The sequence below is a fragment of the Ciona intestinalis genome, chromosome 4 (genome assembly GCF_000224145.3).
Source record: "Ciona intestinalis chromosome 4, KH, whole genome shotgun sequence".
NCBI lineage: Eukaryota > Metazoa > Chordata > Ascidiacea > Phlebobranchia > Cionidae > Ciona > Ciona intestinalis.
In genome coordinates this window covers 2,101,777-2,118,934 of record NC_020169.2, presented here as the reverse complement: position 1 = coordinate 2,118,934, position 17,158 = coordinate 2,101,777, and the positions used below count along the sequence as shown (strand labels likewise).

General features: G+C 34.7%; 4 protein-coding genes across 4 annotated transcripts in view; 2 read left to right on the top strand and 2 right to left on the bottom strand.

The window, feature by feature from the left end:
- The window catches only part of LOC100179586 (E3 ubiquitin-protein ligase HUWE1-like), a 61,717-nt gene extending 54,683 nt beyond the window's left edge, over window positions 1-7,034 (bottom strand). Inside the window, exons 1-8 of the mRNA XM_026834079.1 lie at window positions 6,910-7,034; window positions 6,188-6,321; window positions 4,769-4,931; window positions 3,582-3,734; window positions 2,886-2,948; window positions 2,304-2,435; window positions 1,784-1,952; window positions 898-998 (exon numbers count right to left, since the gene is read on the bottom strand). Coding sequence (XP_026689880.1) covers window positions 898-998; window positions 1,784-1,952; window positions 2,304-2,435; window positions 2,886-2,948; window positions 3,582-3,734; window positions 4,769-4,931; window positions 6,188-6,321; window positions 6,910-6,954 — 960 coding nt within the window. The 5' untranslated portion in view covers window positions 6,955-7,034. The remainder of the gene's footprint in view (window positions 1-897; window positions 999-1,783; window positions 1,953-2,303; window positions 2,436-2,885; window positions 2,949-3,581; window positions 3,735-4,768; window positions 4,932-6,187; window positions 6,322-6,909) is intronic.
- Window positions 7,035-8,538: 1,504 nt separating this feature from the next.
- On the bottom strand, window positions 8,539-11,005 carry LOC100178061 (serine/threonine-protein kinase RIO1). Its single transcript, XM_026834253.1, has one exon. The coding sequence runs from the start codon at window positions 10,973-10,975 to the stop codon at window positions 9,428-9,430; it is 1,548 nt and encodes a 515-aa protein (XP_026690054.1). The 5' UTR covers window positions 10,976-11,005; the 3' UTR covers window positions 8,539-9,427.
- Window positions 11,006-11,724: 719 nt separating this feature from the next.
- LOC100181905 (zinc finger CCCH domain-containing protein 14) lies at window positions 11,725-15,128 on the top strand. The gene is made up of 3 exons (XM_002123896.5): window positions 11,725-11,846; window positions 11,903-14,152; window positions 14,306-15,128. Exons 2-3 carry the CDS (start codon window positions 11,916-11,918, stop codon window positions 14,595-14,597), a joined length of 2,529 nt encoding a protein of 842 aa, XP_002123932.1. The 5' UTR covers window positions 11,725-11,846; window positions 11,903-11,915; the 3' UTR covers window positions 14,598-15,128.
- Window positions 15,041-17,137, top strand: LOC100180430 (protease-associated domain-containing protein 1-like). The gene is made up of 4 exons (XM_002129752.5): window positions 15,041-15,261; window positions 15,497-15,710; window positions 15,949-16,122; window positions 16,439-17,137. Exons 1-4 carry the CDS (start codon window positions 15,180-15,182, stop codon window positions 16,557-16,559), a joined length of 591 nt encoding a protein of 196 aa, XP_002129788.1. The 5' UTR covers window positions 15,041-15,179; the 3' UTR covers window positions 16,560-17,137.
- The last annotated feature ends 21 nt before the right edge of the window (window positions 17,138-17,158 follow it).

Below are 17,158 nucleotides of genomic sequence, written 5' to 3'. Positions count from 1 at the left end.
ACCCTTTGATTTTCTCCATACTAATAATGCGTAAGGAATTACGTTACGCCATTATTACTGCGAACAAACTTCGTTTACGTTCGTTAAAATATGTCAATACCGATGCGTCATTCACGACACAAATGCATTCAACTGGTATTTAAACTCCTGTCTGCTAAATAATTCACGTGTGAATCGCTATTGTGACGTCAGTAATCAACGTGTGAATCGCTATTATGTCGTAATCAATTGCCAGGTTCAAACAACCGCTATTATGATGCAATGAATCCACGTGTGAATCCCTACTATTTCGTAATAAATATGCTGCTTGCCTGAGGAAAACATTGCATATAAATATAAAGCAGTGTTGGAAACGATTTAGGCAGTTTATTTCCGCGATATTTCGTTCTGGAAACCTACTATTTCCGACGGACGGGTCTTCGTTTGTAAGATAACCACACACTCGTGCGGGCTTGACGAAAGGCGCATGCGACATAGCTACTGTGACGTCACTCGCCAGGCAATCGGATTCGACCGTTTCTCATTACACGGACCGGCGCGAAGACTTCCTTTTTTTCTGTTTTTTTGCAACCCTAACGTTTAGTAAAACTTTACGCCTATGATCCCATGAAAAAATAATCACGCACAAAGTAACATACATCGTAACTCCTAAGCAAGCACGAGGTGTATAAACACCCATGTTATAACAACCTTGGTTTTCCAGCCATGCGAGGATAAAGTAAGTTACATTTATTCATGTCTGTTTGTGCTTAAAACTACAAGTTTTCTATCGAGTATATCAATTCTAAATAGTTATACACATTGTGCCAAAAATGGTGTAGTTGCAAACTAATCAGTGGTGGAGTATTGAATTTTCTACAAAAGTTGTTTTAGTTACTGAGTGCATACAATACTAACCACAAGTGTGTTGTCTTTAACTTGCAAGAGATCTACCAGTTCTTCTGTGAAACCCGAATATAAAATGCTGCCAATGTTTTCGGAGACACTGTTTGTATATACTGCAGGAAGGTATACTGGTTAATGGTTATAATATATATATAGGTTAGAGTTGGGGATGGGTTAATAAGGCTATGGCAAAATACAGTTTAAACAAGTTATAGGGCAAACCACTGTGGCACTTTTAACTTAATGTGGTAAATGTGTGAACTTGGCAAAAGCCAAAGCAAATTTTTAGGTCTACACAGTTAATCCTAATGTTCTGTTTATAAACTGTTGCTACTATGCAGTGACATTGCGAAAATAGTTAAACTAAAATATATAGTATGGTGGGGGGAGATGAGGGCCCCTTTTATTCTATTTTTTGTCTTATTTGGCAGTACACTAAGAACATCCAATGAATTATAAAAACGTATCCTCCAACTCCTATAGACAGCTGTTCATTGTTTAAAACACTAATAGGATATTTGAATATTATGCGCTAAAGGTATCCAGTCTTTCCCCATCCTAATATATATACAGAGTGACATGCTACCCCAAGAACCTACCTTGTTACATCTATGACTAGTACCAAAACATCAGTACACAAATTAAACAGGTTTTAAATTAAAAAATATCAAGAATGGTATTCTGGCTACCGACTAAACTAGTCTGTCCGCGGTTACTATTGGTTAACTCATTTTTTTAGTCGGCCAACTAAATTTCTATGCATTACTTATTACAGAAATTAGTATTCGAACTACCGACTAAATTTGGGGGCGACTAAAAAAGCAAAATTAAATTTAGGTGGCGACTAGTTCAGTTGGTAGCCAAGAATGCCAGCTCAGATCTTTTCTCTCTAACTTACCAAGTACTGAGATAGCATGCAGACGAGCTTGAACACATTTCAGTCGAGTTTTGTGTTGAGAAAAACTATGCGCTAAACGTAGATGCGTGTAGAGGAGCATTTTTGAATCATTAGGTACTGGATACATCTTAATCAATGACTCCATGATTTCAGCTGGGCTCGAGCTCATCTGGAAGACAGGGTTACTTCGTTTTGGATATAATTTGGTTTTGTTAGGTATGCGGGTGTGGTTGTCAGGATATTTTTTGTCAGTTGGCAGTTAAGTTAGTATATTTAGATATTATGTTTTAAAGGTGTCCATTTACCCCCACCCTGCTATATATGTAAGTATAGTGCTATACAATTTTAGTTAAATTGCGTGATATAGTAATGCTATAATATTAAGTTCACAGACTTAGTGAGAAAAGAAACTGGATCTAACTCAGCAATTTCTGTTGTTTGGCCTAAGGACTAAAACATTTACTTCAAAAATTGATTTTTCGTATTAGAGAATTAGATCGACTAATATTTTAATTTATACCTGGTGAACATTTTCTACATGGATGCAATACATGTTGTTGGCTTGCTTTTTTGCTGTGTGTTGAGATTCAGTGACAGTTTTGGTGTCGGCATAAAATTCATAATGTAAGGTAGTAGCATTTGATGGAAAAGTCTGTTATACATTGAAAATTTGACATATTTTAGTATTTCCTAGTATTTTTATGGAAAAGTCTGTTATAAATTTAAATATTTTAGTATTTCCTGGTATCTTTATGAAAAAGTATGTTATAAATTAAAATATTTTAGTATTTCTTAGTCTTTTATAGAAAAATCTGTTATAAATTGGAATATTTTTCTGCAAAATTCCCTAAAGGAAAATGGACAAATTACGGCTTAAACCCTAGTTTGTATAGTTGTGTCTTGTCATAGGACCTCACCTCATCCAAACAGAATAGAATAGCTAAAGTTAAAATTACTTAGTTTTCTTGATAGTAACCAAGAAAAGCCATTTGTGTTCTAGGAATTCAGAATAAGAATTAGAAAAATTATACACAAATTACACAATGATTTAAACACTGCATTGTTGTATACTGTATGATAACAAGTTAAAGTAATACTTTACCGAAACTGGGGAATCAAGGCATGACTCTGCAAGACCGAAACCATTTTCCTTTCCACCCCAGTTCTATTAGGAACATAGAATTATTTTGGTTATAAATCAAAAAAATAAAATATTGGGTTATAACAATGTTGAGATTGGTTGAGTATTGGTGGGCTGCATATTTTCATAATGGCAAGTTGGCAACACCTTATGTTTATGTTATGGCTTAGTTTGTGTATTGGCTTGTTTAAACAAAATTGCTTATTTGAGAATAAACTAGTCATTGTCACAAAAAGAAATTTGCAGAATGCATATAAATGCTGCTTAACTAACCTTGCTTAAAATATAGGTGTAAGTGTATGGGGTACCCAAAATTACATGTGAACCCAAATTTTTAAACCGAGTTCTGATGACATTATATGTTTTATGATCCAATTATGAATTTGAACAGTTGTTACCCTGCTGTTACAAGTCTATATGAACAAGCAGAGCAAAAGTATAATGCATTCTTCACATTAATCATTGAGCCCCTATTTTGACTTCTATGAGTGCATTTTAACAAATTATTTATATTTTAACATTGTCACTGCAGATTTTACTAAAACGTTGCCACGTATACAAACTAAATGCCAGTGACTTTTTTTTTTTGATTAATATTAACAACATTTTTATTTAAAATTTCAATGCTTATAAATACAAACAAATCAACGACCATACCTCTGCAAGATAACCAAGGCGTTTCAGTAACGGGAGCCTCTGCTTGTCGGCGAGACGAGACAAGAAGTTGGATCGCTTGCTAAACACATAGAGGAGGTTGAGGACAGAGAGGATCATGTCCAGGTTGGAAGAGGAGAGGAGAGAGATGAGATGCTAGAAAAAAAGATGAAAAAATTAGATTTGTGGTAATTCAAATTGGTATGTTATTGTAGCGGTTGCATAATGTTTATTGTGAGTCGTTAACTAAGAGGGTGAATAACCCCCCCGAGAAGTGATATTTATACGGGAAATAACGGTAGAAAAAGGCACTTCTGTACTCTTGGGCACACACACCTATGCCGGCCGCCACAGTATAGTATTTTAACTTTTTAAGCATAGTTGCTAATCTTTTATAATTGTTAGGGAATAATAAATGAATTCAATTTATTTACTCTTGTGTGGGGGATTGACTAGTAATGACAGTGGTTATTAACTTCTAACATAGCCAATAGGTGTTCTGTTTTATACACTTTGTGCCCACTAATGAGTTACCACGATTGTAACTTGGTAAAATAATTTTTTTTTCAGTGATAGTTAGACACACAATACTGCAATACTGTAAATCAAATTTAACCATATTAGTTCAAATTTTTATCGATTAATGCAGTCCAGAAAATTTCAGAGTTGGTCCGCCACCCTGCCATTCCAGATTTGCAGCTATGTATGTAGCACTAAGGCCTATGCACTATATTGTGTTGGTGCAGCCATGTTTTTAATTAAGCTCTAAAAAGGTCATTTCCACAGTCATTAGTATCATGTGTTCAGACAAAACAGTGAATGTAATAAATGTTGAACCAGATCCATGTTAAGTAGACTTTGGGAAATGTAAACGTATCCATTGTATCTGCAACAGCACCAATTCCTGTCTAATTATATTAGTAGACTAATCGAATAACTCTTTTAGTTGCATGTAGCATGGCTAGACTGGGTTTTAATACAAGTGCATTGTAAAGATTTAGTGCCTTAAAATACCAATAAGGTTCTTCTAACCACCAACACTTATAGTTAGTTTTACATTCATTTGCCCTACCCATCTCCACAGAGTTGAAAAAGTGTTTTGTATAGATTTAGTGCCTTGAAAAATACCAAAAAGCTTATTTTAACTCCCAACACTTTTAGTTAGTTTTACATTCATTTGCCCTACCCACCTCCACAGAGTTGTACAAATGTCTTGAAAAACTGTATTCGATGAGCAGGGAAGTAAAATGGAGCACGGCAAGGGCAAGTTCCTGTAGATGTTCATCTGTGTTCACTGTCAAGAGCCACTCAGACTCCCCCGTATATGCTGCAGCGGATAATATTCCATCGAATCTATATTTATATATTACGTAATTTACTTTTAAAAACATCAAACATTTTCGGAAATGACTGGGTATCCAGTTACTTGTAAAAGTTTAATTATATCCTGAAAGTGTCTTGTCTTAAAATTAATATGGTAAGGCTATCTTTTTAAAAAGCATTTTGGCATATTTTTGTACAGTTAATACATGTACATTGTTTATCATGTGTAAAAGGATACTTTGGTGTAACATAGTCTTACTTTAGAAAACATTTTGATATATTTTTGTACAGTTAACATATGTATAAACATTGTTTATTATGTGTATAGGAATACTTTCTGCGGTGTCTTGTATAACACAGTCTTACTTTAAAAAACATTTTGATGCATTTTGTATACATAATATATGTACATTGTTTATCATGTGTATAGGAATACTTTGTGGTGTCTTGTGTAACAAGTCTTACATATATAGCATGATCAAATTTTTTAGAAACAGTAGTACTAAACACAGACCAGTAAAGATAAATATTGTAATTAAAAAAACTGTGGTAGACACAGACAGTGTACTCGATTCAAAATCAATTAAAACCAATTTAAAAGTAAGTCAATCCATCAGCAGCTTATTGCATGTGTATTCAGACTAATTAATATTTGGCACCAATGATACACAAGCTAATTTTTTTTTATGATGTAAGTAGTCCTACTAATAAAACTAAAATTCTTTATTAAAACATCTTGAATTATTAAAAATAAAGCCATGGAAAAAAATATATAAGAAATATCCATTGAAAAGATAAGCACATGCATATCATTGATTAGGCTAACGGTGGTTTTGAAATTTATTTTGTTGCTGGGTCCTATAAACTGTTCTTCTTTCTGGTAGGTGTGTTGTTAAAATACCTAGCCATATGCCTAAGTTGTTTTCATAATGATTTAGGATAGATAAGATTTGACCTTTTTTGTCTTTGTATAGTTATTTATTACGCTCTTGATAGTTAATACTGGTCTTGTGCGAAAATATTGTTTTTTTTGTGGAAATATTATTAAAAGAAATAACAAAACCAACACTAAGGCACAACTCAGGATTTTTAATTCAGATCCGTACAGCAGTTGTTTGTCAATTTGGCTCACTGTAAAAACTTTTGACATTTCATTCGTTTGTAAGCAACCAATTTCGCTGAAGCCTTGGCCCCAGTTTGGGCCCCCGAATGTATGAAATTGTTTTGCTTGTTTCATTTATAAAACGACATCCTGACACACTTATTGCAAATATGTATCATTGTACCTGTCCAATACATCCACCCAATGGTAGAGTTCACATTTTCCTACAGTCCATGCAGTCGTTGATTCCAATATAGTCACCAACTCTTCATCGCTACAGGTTTTTAACTTGTCAATTAAAACTCTGCAGTCAGCAGGCTGTATCAAAAAATACCATTAAAAAATATATTTTATAATTTAGGAAGAAGACTGCAAACCGAACTGGATTTAAACTAATAAAATGGAGCCAAAAAATTAGAACAGAAACAGATTAACAAATTTTCTTCAGTGATAACATTAAAAACTTAAAGACCCCTGCCCACAGTTTTCATTGTTTACATAAAACTTTGTTATGCTAAATTAACAGCAAGTTTGTAAAGATATGGATGTTAAAAAATTAAGTTTCAAAGGTGTCCAAAATAACACTAGCAGGCACTGTGACATTACAATACCATATTTCATTTATGGGGAAAACTCGCCCCATCAGTTGTTTATCGTTTATTTTGTTGCAGTTTTTGATAGAATTTGCTGCAAACATAAATTTTCCGCTAGCAAAGCACAGATCAGTTGATTTAAACAGATTGTGACAATATTTACATCATAATTTAAGAAACCTGCTTAGAACAACAGGTACAGAGTGTGGCTGTTGCCCTATTGTTAATTTAGGTATGATTTAAAAAAGCAATGGATATATGTAGCAATAAACGCAAAAAAAACAATACTACGATTAACATTCATAGCACTTACCACTTCTGTAGTGCATTTTTTGAGTTTGTTTCGGTCAATTTTCATTTTATAGATTCATAGAACTTTTTAAATGTATTAGTCTAAACTACCTAGAAACAAACAATTTCTGAAAAACAGAACCAGTTTTGTGAAGAGTTGTACGATGTACAAAGGAAAACAGGTGTATTACCAGCATCAGAATTAGATTAATGTTATGTTCGTTAGACAAATTAAATTCAGTGAGACATTCTGCGCTGTGGGCTGTAATTAAAACTAAATGGCGTAAATACAAGCACGATACATTGTTACTTAGAAGAGATGCAACGTTTTTAATTGAAGCTGCTGTTTCACATTACCTTTCACCTAATATGAATCAGAAATGATGTTACTGTACAGTACACAGTCTACTTAATAGATATTTAAAATTAAACTAAAAAGTATTTGGCTACATTTTTTTATTTTACTATATATTAACATATACTACCACTTGATTATACTAATCTGTCAACATATGCCTCCATTCCAATACATTACACAACAGGTGCACTAAAAATAGTTGACTACCGAACAAAGTCAGGCGACAGACCCGCTACAGTGTTTCTAATTTAGTGTCTTGCCTAATAGAAATATTACACAAAAACATACAGAAACTTTAATACAAAAAATCCTATAAAAGGCTTCCATACAATAATGTCTATCTAATACTACAATAACCCCAACCCATAAATTACCAGATAGAGCACATGCCTCAATTGAAATCAATTAAATTTAAACAAGTAGGGCTTCATTATAAGTAGTGTATTCCACTGGGAAATTGTCAGCATAACACGCCATCAATTTATATATGTGGTTTGGTTATGGATATGCATTAACATAATCTAACATTGTGCGATTGCGTAACTGTTGCAATGATGAATATAACACTATTAATAGAACATGTTCCAGGTGCTGGAATATAAAACCCCATCTCAATCTGCTTGAACTAAACTTGAATTTATGTATGGAAAATATTTTGTCAATTTAACCACTTTATCGCTTTCAATACATTAACAAACATTATTAAAAACTGAAACTGGTTTAATAAAGCAGTAAAGATAGCTTAACAAATCCACCCCTAAAATATGCATATATAAAAAGGTTGCTGATTATTACATGTAAAAATTACACCAATATTATTTAATGCCAGTACTTAAGCACTGTAGCAGTTGATACATAAGTAGAAGAAACTTCTATTCTATATAGCAGTATAAATTCTATATAGAGGTTGAAAAAGTTTTAATTCTGGTTAAAATTGTAACTTAAATGGTGGATGTTATTAACTTATTAATGGATGTTACACCCATAGACATGCCCACATAGCTTATACAAATAAATTTGACCAAGACTTTATGTGACCATTAGCTTGTAAAACATATCAAAACTTAGTTCCTGGTTTTTCACTGAGCTTTTAATAAAAATCTTTGTTGCAGGTAGTATTGTAGCTGTAGGCCAATTTAAAAATATGTAAAATAAGGTTATAATATAAAAGGCAAATCTTTTACAGCTTATATATTATGTCTTGCATATACTTAACTTAGTGAATAACGTTTAAGACTCTTTGTGTGATTATTTTAGGAATGACATTGGACAAAAGAAAACAGAGCCACTAAATTAGGTTTACCTGTTTCGAACGGCGGATTTTTTTATTGGTGTATTAATAACACATTGTGTACGCATATCGAAAACGCAGCACCGGTTTTATTTTTGCCAACAAACTCTCGCGAACACACAGAAAAAAAGTTGGCCTATAAATTTTATGAAACATCCGTTACTAAACTAATTTAGTTGAATAACGAAAAAGTCGCGTATCTGGCGCAAAACAGATAAACAGTACTCATTTTTTTAATTCTTATTACTTACTTTTTCATGATGACGCACTGCTGAAGGAACATTCGACAAACCTTTTCGATTTCCCTGTGCATGCGGAATACCGAAGAATGACTTAGATGTAATCTACACGATTGACAAAATTGCACTTGACCGCCGTTAACTTGGAAAGTATTTACAACAACTTTAGAATAATATTTTACCCATTCTTGACTAATTAATTACCTTATTTTGACTAGTGAAATTTGTTTTATAGACTATTACAACAGCGAACCCGAATACGCGAATAGCCTCCTACCTGGTATAAAGAGCTACGGATGCCACAAAAAAAAACGATTTGCGACAAAAACTTGACGCGCTCAGTTTTACTTTCTTAGCAACAAAATAGGTTGCAATTTATACTCCGGAACAAATAAGTTACCTACTTAAATGGTCAAGGCAAAACGTATCTGAATCTTTTGCATTAAAGCTACTCCCATTTTGTGAAGCATTAATCCATTAGGTTAAACATTCGACTACACTGTACCCTTTAGTTTAAGAGAAGCCAACAATGCAAATCAACAACTAAAATTATGAAGTTTCCATAACCTTAAATTAAAGGTCACATATGTTAGATACACAACATAAACAAACACCAAATCCTTGCTTTGATAATTTACTCATAAAAAAATATTTATTTAGCATATCGCATTCGTGACAGCTTTTCACGGCGTTTTTTAATATGCTTTGGAGTTTTCTCTGTCCTTTTTACACGATTTTCCTCTTTAACCATCTTTTTGTGTGCTTGTTTCTCTTCCTTTGTCATATTCCTCTTTGAAAGAATTTGTCGTTTTTCTCTTACACTTTCATTATCATTGTCTGATTCCATGTTCTCATCTTCATTTTCACTGTCTATACTCTCATCCTTTAGGATATCTGGGACATCTCGTACACCCGAAAGATCTGTTTTGATCCCAGTGAGGGTCTGGTACAGAACTCTATCTGTTTTTCCTTTTTTAGCATCTGCCACATCACGTTCAAAGTACTGAACATCATCCAATGTCCTAGGAATAAAAGACTTCATGAAAATTTCATCCTCATCTATTTGAGATTGTGCAACATCTTCATCTTGACTTCTGCTAGCAGCAATTTCCATAATTTTATCAAGATATCGGTCAATATTGGAACTGGTTATTGTCAAATCTGTGACAAAGTCAAACAACTCTCGAAGCGTCATAGAGGCAACTCCTTTTCGTCGAAAAAAATCATTTATGTTGGTGCAATCCTTCCTTAAAAATTCCAAGCTGTGTGGATGATCATGCTCAACAGATTGCGAGACATCTATCACCACTAGATGGCCATCATGGTACAGCAAGTTGTATTCACTCAAATCAGCATGTACAAGTTTGCATTTATGAAACATTTTTCTAATAATAAGAATGCATTCAACGTACAACTCCCTGTACTTTGTCTCTGATAAAGTAACATCCTTTAATAATGGTGCAGGCCAGCCATTTGCACCTATAAAGTCCATTACAAGTACATGGCCCCTTAAAAGATAAGGAGTTGGACTTTTAATCCCAGCAGTACATAACCTTGTAAGGTTTCTTGTTTCCTTTTCTGCCCACGTAGCAACCATCTTTCTTGGATTACCTTTACAATACCCTCTTCTAAAACGAAATTCTCCTGTTACGTACCGATCTCTGTCCTTAAAAGTAAGAATAGATGTTTTATAGATCTTAATTGCCCTATGTTCCCCAGTAGCAGTGGTTGCATGGTAAACATTTGCCTCTTTTCCAGTGCTGATCACCCCATTTATTTCGGATACCACATTTCGGCTTAACATTTTAAATAAAATGATCCGAGTTCTAGGATCCAGTACTTGTTCCACAGTTGCCCGGTCCGCTTTATCCTTTACTTTTTGATTAACACTACTCTTTTTGTTCCCACTTTGCTGACCATGGCGATTAGAATGCTCATATTCATCCAACTTAATTTTACTTGTAAATTTAGACAAGACCTTATCCATTGGCTGAAAGTTAGTGGAATGCTGTGCTGAAGGCAAATTCAATTCATGTGCCTGCAGTAATTCATCCTCCATGATATCCAGTTCATCTTCCACAAATTCTTCATTAGGTTCAAGAGCGTCATCATTACCTGCACTACCTCCATCATCATAGGCGTCTTCTTCAGCATCATCGAACTGTCCATCCACACAATCCATTTTCACAAGAGTAGACATCTTGATTCCATTTATCCCTTACAATTCTGCTCCAAAACAAGAGATAGATAAAAGCGACAAAATAAGTATTTTAACTACTGGTATATCAGTATACACAGACACTGCAACCCATTCCAATATTATAGGTATCTCAAATTTTGCATGTGTTTATCGCACAAACACACTTGCGCTTAATGGACTTAGGCCTGAACCAAAACCATATTGTTTACCACAGCCACAGGTGATTGCATATTCACAATAAACGCAACCATTTTTACAGCCAAAGATATTAAAACGATTACAACACTGTTGCGCAACCATGCAGCAGAGTACAGACAAAAGCAAGTTCTGTTTACGTCATGTTCTAGTAAAAAATCGCAGCAACGTTTTAGTTCGTTTGTTGAATACAAAAATATAAAAAACGCTTTGACTACAGTATTCTTGAAGCGAAGGTATTCCATAAAGAAATCGCTGCATAAAGTATATACATAAACTGTGTGTGTGCAACAGGAGTTACAAATGCACTAAGGCACTAGCGCTATCTTTTATCACACGTGTTTGCCTTTTTCCCACCACCCCATTTCTATTCCAGTTGGTAACAAACGCGATATGTCGCCACTGAGACAGCATCTTACTGTGCTTCTAGTGTCGTCGTATTTCCGTTTGCGTTTTCACAGCTTGTGTATGTAATTCGAATCAAACACAGAATAGAAGTAAGAAGAAGAGTTACCAACAGAAATAAACGTATAATTCTTTTTCACGAGCTTTAATTATAGTATCCTTGTTTGGTTCAAGGTTGTAAGCTGTATAAACATTAACGCTACCACCTAGCACCTACCAGTAATTGAAATCAGTGTTTCCCTTCCTCAATTGCCTCATTACCAACTACCAAGCAGGTATAGCATTATATGTTTTATCATTTTTTAATGAAAGTATGATTTATTGCAGTTACAATAGCAAAATGGATATTGGAACAGAGATTAGTAAAAAGATTCAATTGGCTATCAAAGCAAAGTTGACAGAGTTGGATGCATATGTTGATGATGAACTGCCAGACTACATAATGATTATGATTGCCAATCGGAAGCCGCGAGAACAAATGTCAGAAGCTTTGTCACTCTTTCTTTCCGATGACACTAAAACTTTTACGAAATGGCTGTACGACCTGCTAGAATCGCTGCAAGGAAAAGAGGAAAAACAAGAAGCAAAACAAAAGACAAAAGTAGAGGGAAATCAAAGTTCAACAGACAAAGTTAAAAATGCGCAAGTTGAAAAAAAATGTGATAAAAATGATTGGAAAAGTGACACAGTATCTGAAAAGCCGAAAAGCGCCACGGTTAAGTCCAAACTGGAAAAGTCAAGAAAAAGCACATCAGAAGATGTAATTGACATTCTACCTGACATGGATGACTTCCTTGACATGGAACTAATGGGAAATGATAGCACTCAGGCAAAAGTTCAAAAGGAGGTTAAAAATAAGAATGATAAAAAGTTGGATGTGAAGGTATCACAAAACAATTCAGAGAAATCACAAGTTCAAAAGAAGGAAACGGTTTCTAAGCGGGACCAATCATCTGAAAGAAAAAAGATTGAGATGCCAAAAGCTAAACAAGTTGCAACTTCTCCTAAAGGAAAAGTGAGCAAAAAAACTGTAGTTGTTAAAACATCTGTGACAAATTCTTCAAAACATAGGAAGCAAGTGGCAGCTGAAAAGTCTAGCTATGGTGGTTCCAAAGATACGTCCAGAGCTGTTCGTGACTGGGATCATGGTAAACATGACCGACATGATCAACGGGATCAAGAAGCATTTTCCTCAAAAGTTGAAGACAAATTTTCAAAACGTAAATTAAACCGGAAATTTAAATACACAGCTCCAGTTGACTCCGAGTCTGAGGATGAAGCGATCTCTTCACGTGCTACTAGCTCAGTGGTATCTATTGTTTCTGCTGTAAAAGGTGCTCCAGAGTATGTCAGCGAGGACGAGAGTGAGGAGGAGGACAAGTCAAGAGGCAGCACGGTCATCAGTGCTGTTGCCGTGCCTGCCAAGCGACCTCGTCTACCTTCAAACAAGCAAGCAAACAAATTTCTTTTGCTTAAAGCTGTCTCTGAGGCTGAAAATAGTATTCGACAAAGCAGAATGCAACGGGGAATGAAATCCAAAAATAACTCGGTTACGAAAACTGAAAAACAATTGGTAACACTTGCAAGAAACAATATTGCATCACGCATCGGAAGTAGGGTGAAAGAACAACCAAATGATGAAAGGCCATCAGTTTCGAGGAATGCACATCGTAAAAGCAGCAATTTCACAGATACTACAGAACGGCCAAAAAAAAGAAAAAGCAGTGGGAATGACACTGCAGCTAAAAGTGCTGCCCACCAAAAAGTGGCCAAACAAACTGAAATTATAAAAACTGATCAAAATAGCCCAGAAATCCAGCAACATACTGGTGACAGTAGACTGATAGTTAAAAGGGAGAAGGTAAAAGAATCAGAACCAAAGAAAAGTCCAATGTTGGTTCCTAAATCATCAAATGAAACTGGATCAGTTCAGTTCGATTCTCGAATGTTAAGCCTAAAAAATGGGAGCACTTCACCCAAATCTGGTACAAGCAAAATCATCAAGAGCAGAAGGTCCAAGCGCTCTCCTAGTCCGAGATTCATTGTAACACTGGATGGCACAGGAAATACGAAAGACAGCCAACAGAACAAAGAAGCCACCGTGTCGCTTCCAAAGAAAAAACCTTTCAAGAAAGTCCCAGTGCAGGCTCCAGACTCAACCAGTTGTGAAACGGATGCAAATACCTCTGTCACATCTTCCTCCAACGTTGTACTCCCTGTTCAAAAGCCTCTTGTTATCTCAATGTCATCAAGCCATGATCAAGAGCCTGATAACGTGGAGTCCTCTGACCAGGAGCTGATGAACATGAGAGAAAAACTCCTTAAAATGCAAGAGGAAGCTAAGAAGCTAAAAATTCTTCAAACTGAACAGCTTGCTTTGTTAGAGAGAACTGTCTCTCTTAAAACTGCTGAGAATAAACCTTCAGCAACTGCTGAAAACAGTGATGAAAAATCAATCCACATCGCAAACGTTCATTTCTCTTCCACTGAAAAACAGCTCTCTGAACATTTTAGCATTTGCGGAAAAGTTGTACGTGCAACTATTTTGAAAGATGCATTTACTGGACATCCTAAAGGGTATGTTCTGGTTTTTCATAATTGCTTTGATGTGTGTATATAAAATAGTAAAAATATTTTAAGTGCAATTTTTCTTTCTAGAAATGGTAATTTAAATATGTGTTTTATAACACTTTGTTTTATAATAATATTCCAAATTTTATATGTTTTTAGGTTTGCATACCTACAGTTCGAAGAGGCCAGTTCAGTTGACATGGCCCTTGCCTTTGACGGCACAACATTTTGCTCTCGGGCTATAAAAGTGACGAAAAAGTCAAACGAAGCTATAGCTAAAACTGCACCAGCTGCCCGTCCCCGATACAGGGTCTCTTATCAATATTCTGCACCAAGATTTCCGAGCCGACTTTACACCACACGTTACAACACTACATCATACAGGTCAAGAGGCAGAGCAATGGTTACACGAAACAAGAAATGGGTAAAACCCGGACTCCTACCAGCTTAAATAGACCTGGATGGGATTTGATTTAATGTTGACATTGCGGAAGCTATTTTAAATATTTTTGAAAAATGCGGAATGCGGTTTTCAGATATTTTCCTTGTTGTTGTTTTGGATTTAAAGAAGAATAGAGAACATTGTATTTGGTGCAATTTTATGTTATGTAAAAAAGCCGATCTTTAAACCTGTGATTATATATTTAAACACTGCTATTCATTTTTTTGCTTGACACTTCAGTTGCTGAAAACTCAAATACCCAACACATTCGTATTCATACCATGTGTATTCCTATGCCCAAATTCAATAAGGTATCCACTCATTATAACAACTGTAAGGATACGTATATATACCCTGTTTACTTTGCCCAAGCAAAATATTTTAGACATATATTTATTGTATCTGCTTTTACATTAAATCAAATTTCCCTAATTGTTAAACTTGGCCATTGAGGTAGTACCAGCTGCTTTCTGCATTATTCATTCTTTTAAAACTTCTTTACAGTAGGTGTATTGGTATATAACGTGTTATTTCTTTAGATATTTTCCCATTCTCGCCAAACAGTAACTTTTCGAGCAGAAAACACAATTGATGCGGTTAAGGTGTAGATTTAATAAGCTACTGGTCTATGCTACATTTGTGTATGCAAGTTGGACCAGCTACCTAATAACAGGTAATCTCTAAGAAAAAAATGAAAAATTAAATTGAAATTACATGCTATGTTTGTTCAATATGCAATAATTAGGTTAATAATATGCAATGATTAAAATTTTAATAATTTTCAAAGATTTTTTATAAAAAAAAATAGAAAAATTTGGGGTTACTTTTTTTTGTTTTATAGAATCTACATGTATTTCAGTTTTCTTTATTTTTAAAACATTTCTATTTAATAACCATTCGCTTTTAAGGATATGGAATTAATGAGCAGCTGTGGTTTGAGGTCCTATTCCCAGAGAACGTAGCATATACATATAGAATCAAATCTGCCCGGGATTTTGGTGCCGTTCTTTCCCAGCCCCTACAGCAAGTCAACCTTGTACCTGTGGTACCAGCTGAGGCCTGTGGACAGTTGCTTGACAATGGCCATCTTCTGCAGAATCAAGTGGCTCTCATTACACGAGGGTAAAAAATTCGATTTACATTCTCTACTACATAAAGTCATGTCATTTTTAATAACAATACACATTTTTTTCTGCAGTAAAAATTTATAAATTTGCAGAAACAAAAAATGAACTTTAAAATGTGATGAAAATTGGCAATTTTACCAATTGAAGTGTAAAAATTAATGCCAATGGTTACTGCATTTTAAAATACTTAATAACATTACCTAAAAATCTTCCACAAACACATGATTTATTAGGGGTTGTTCATTTGTAACAAAAGCCATTCATGCTGAACTATATGGAGCAGCAGCTGTTATAATTTCTGATCACAACTTTGACTCGGTGACACAATGGGTTGATATGATTGACGATGGATCTAATAGAGGAAGATTAGTTGGAATTCCTGCCTTCTATTTACTTGGAAAAGATGGGTAATTATGGAGAAACTGTCTTGTGCTTTTAGTAAAAAAAACATTGTGGGCGTATGTATCCTTGGACTTAACAGCAATTGCTCTAACTCAGTGGTCACTAATGGGTTGTCCAAATTATCAGCCACACATAAAAAAATGAAAAAATCTACAAAAAAATAATTATCTACAAAGTAGCATGCTTGGTAACTCGTAAGCTGACACAAGGTGTATGAACATTGAACATCCATGTTATACCAACTGTAGTTTTCCGGCCACCCGAGGATAAAGTAAGTTACATTCTTTGCTAATTGCAGAAATCATTGTTTTACTTCCACAGAAATATGATACGTGAAGCTGTGTCAGGAAAAAACGCGGCCGCTGCCATTATAAATTTACCTGTTAACTATACCACCACTGCTTCTGGTTCGCTGCACCAGCCACCTTGGGACCATTGGTGAAATTACCTTACTAGCTAAATTCTCAGGCGTTTATTTATTCTGTATGTATGTCATATGTCATGCTTATCATAGTTTATTCTAGCCACTGTTTATTTGTCGCATTGTATATGAACATGCGTTTTTATTCAGATTCCGAATTTATTACTGTTTAATATGTTTTAGCTCTACCATGAAATCTTTAGTATGGTGTTTTCAGTAGGTTTGGTTTATTGTAGCAACACCTCTTTATGTAAAGTAAAGCAATTGAATTCTGGGTTGGATTTCAGCATGTTGTTATGGTAGCTATTAGACCGTAATCCCAGGGTAAAATAATTATATTTGCGATGTTAAAAAACGTATAGTTCCATGTGCACTGGTGTTGAAAATCCAGCCCTTAAATGAACCAAGAATGTCTTGCTGTGTAATTGCTTGTAGAATCTTGTTAACTTGTGCCAAGCTATAGTGAAAGCAGCCAAGTACTATTCCTATGCCTTATTGTAGTGCAATTGATCATTCAGTTAAATTGTTCATAAGAACTATACCTTTTAGTCATTACTAGGAGCAAATACATTTCTTATCATTAAAACTGACTTTTGACATCGTACCGGCAGTTTGTCTGA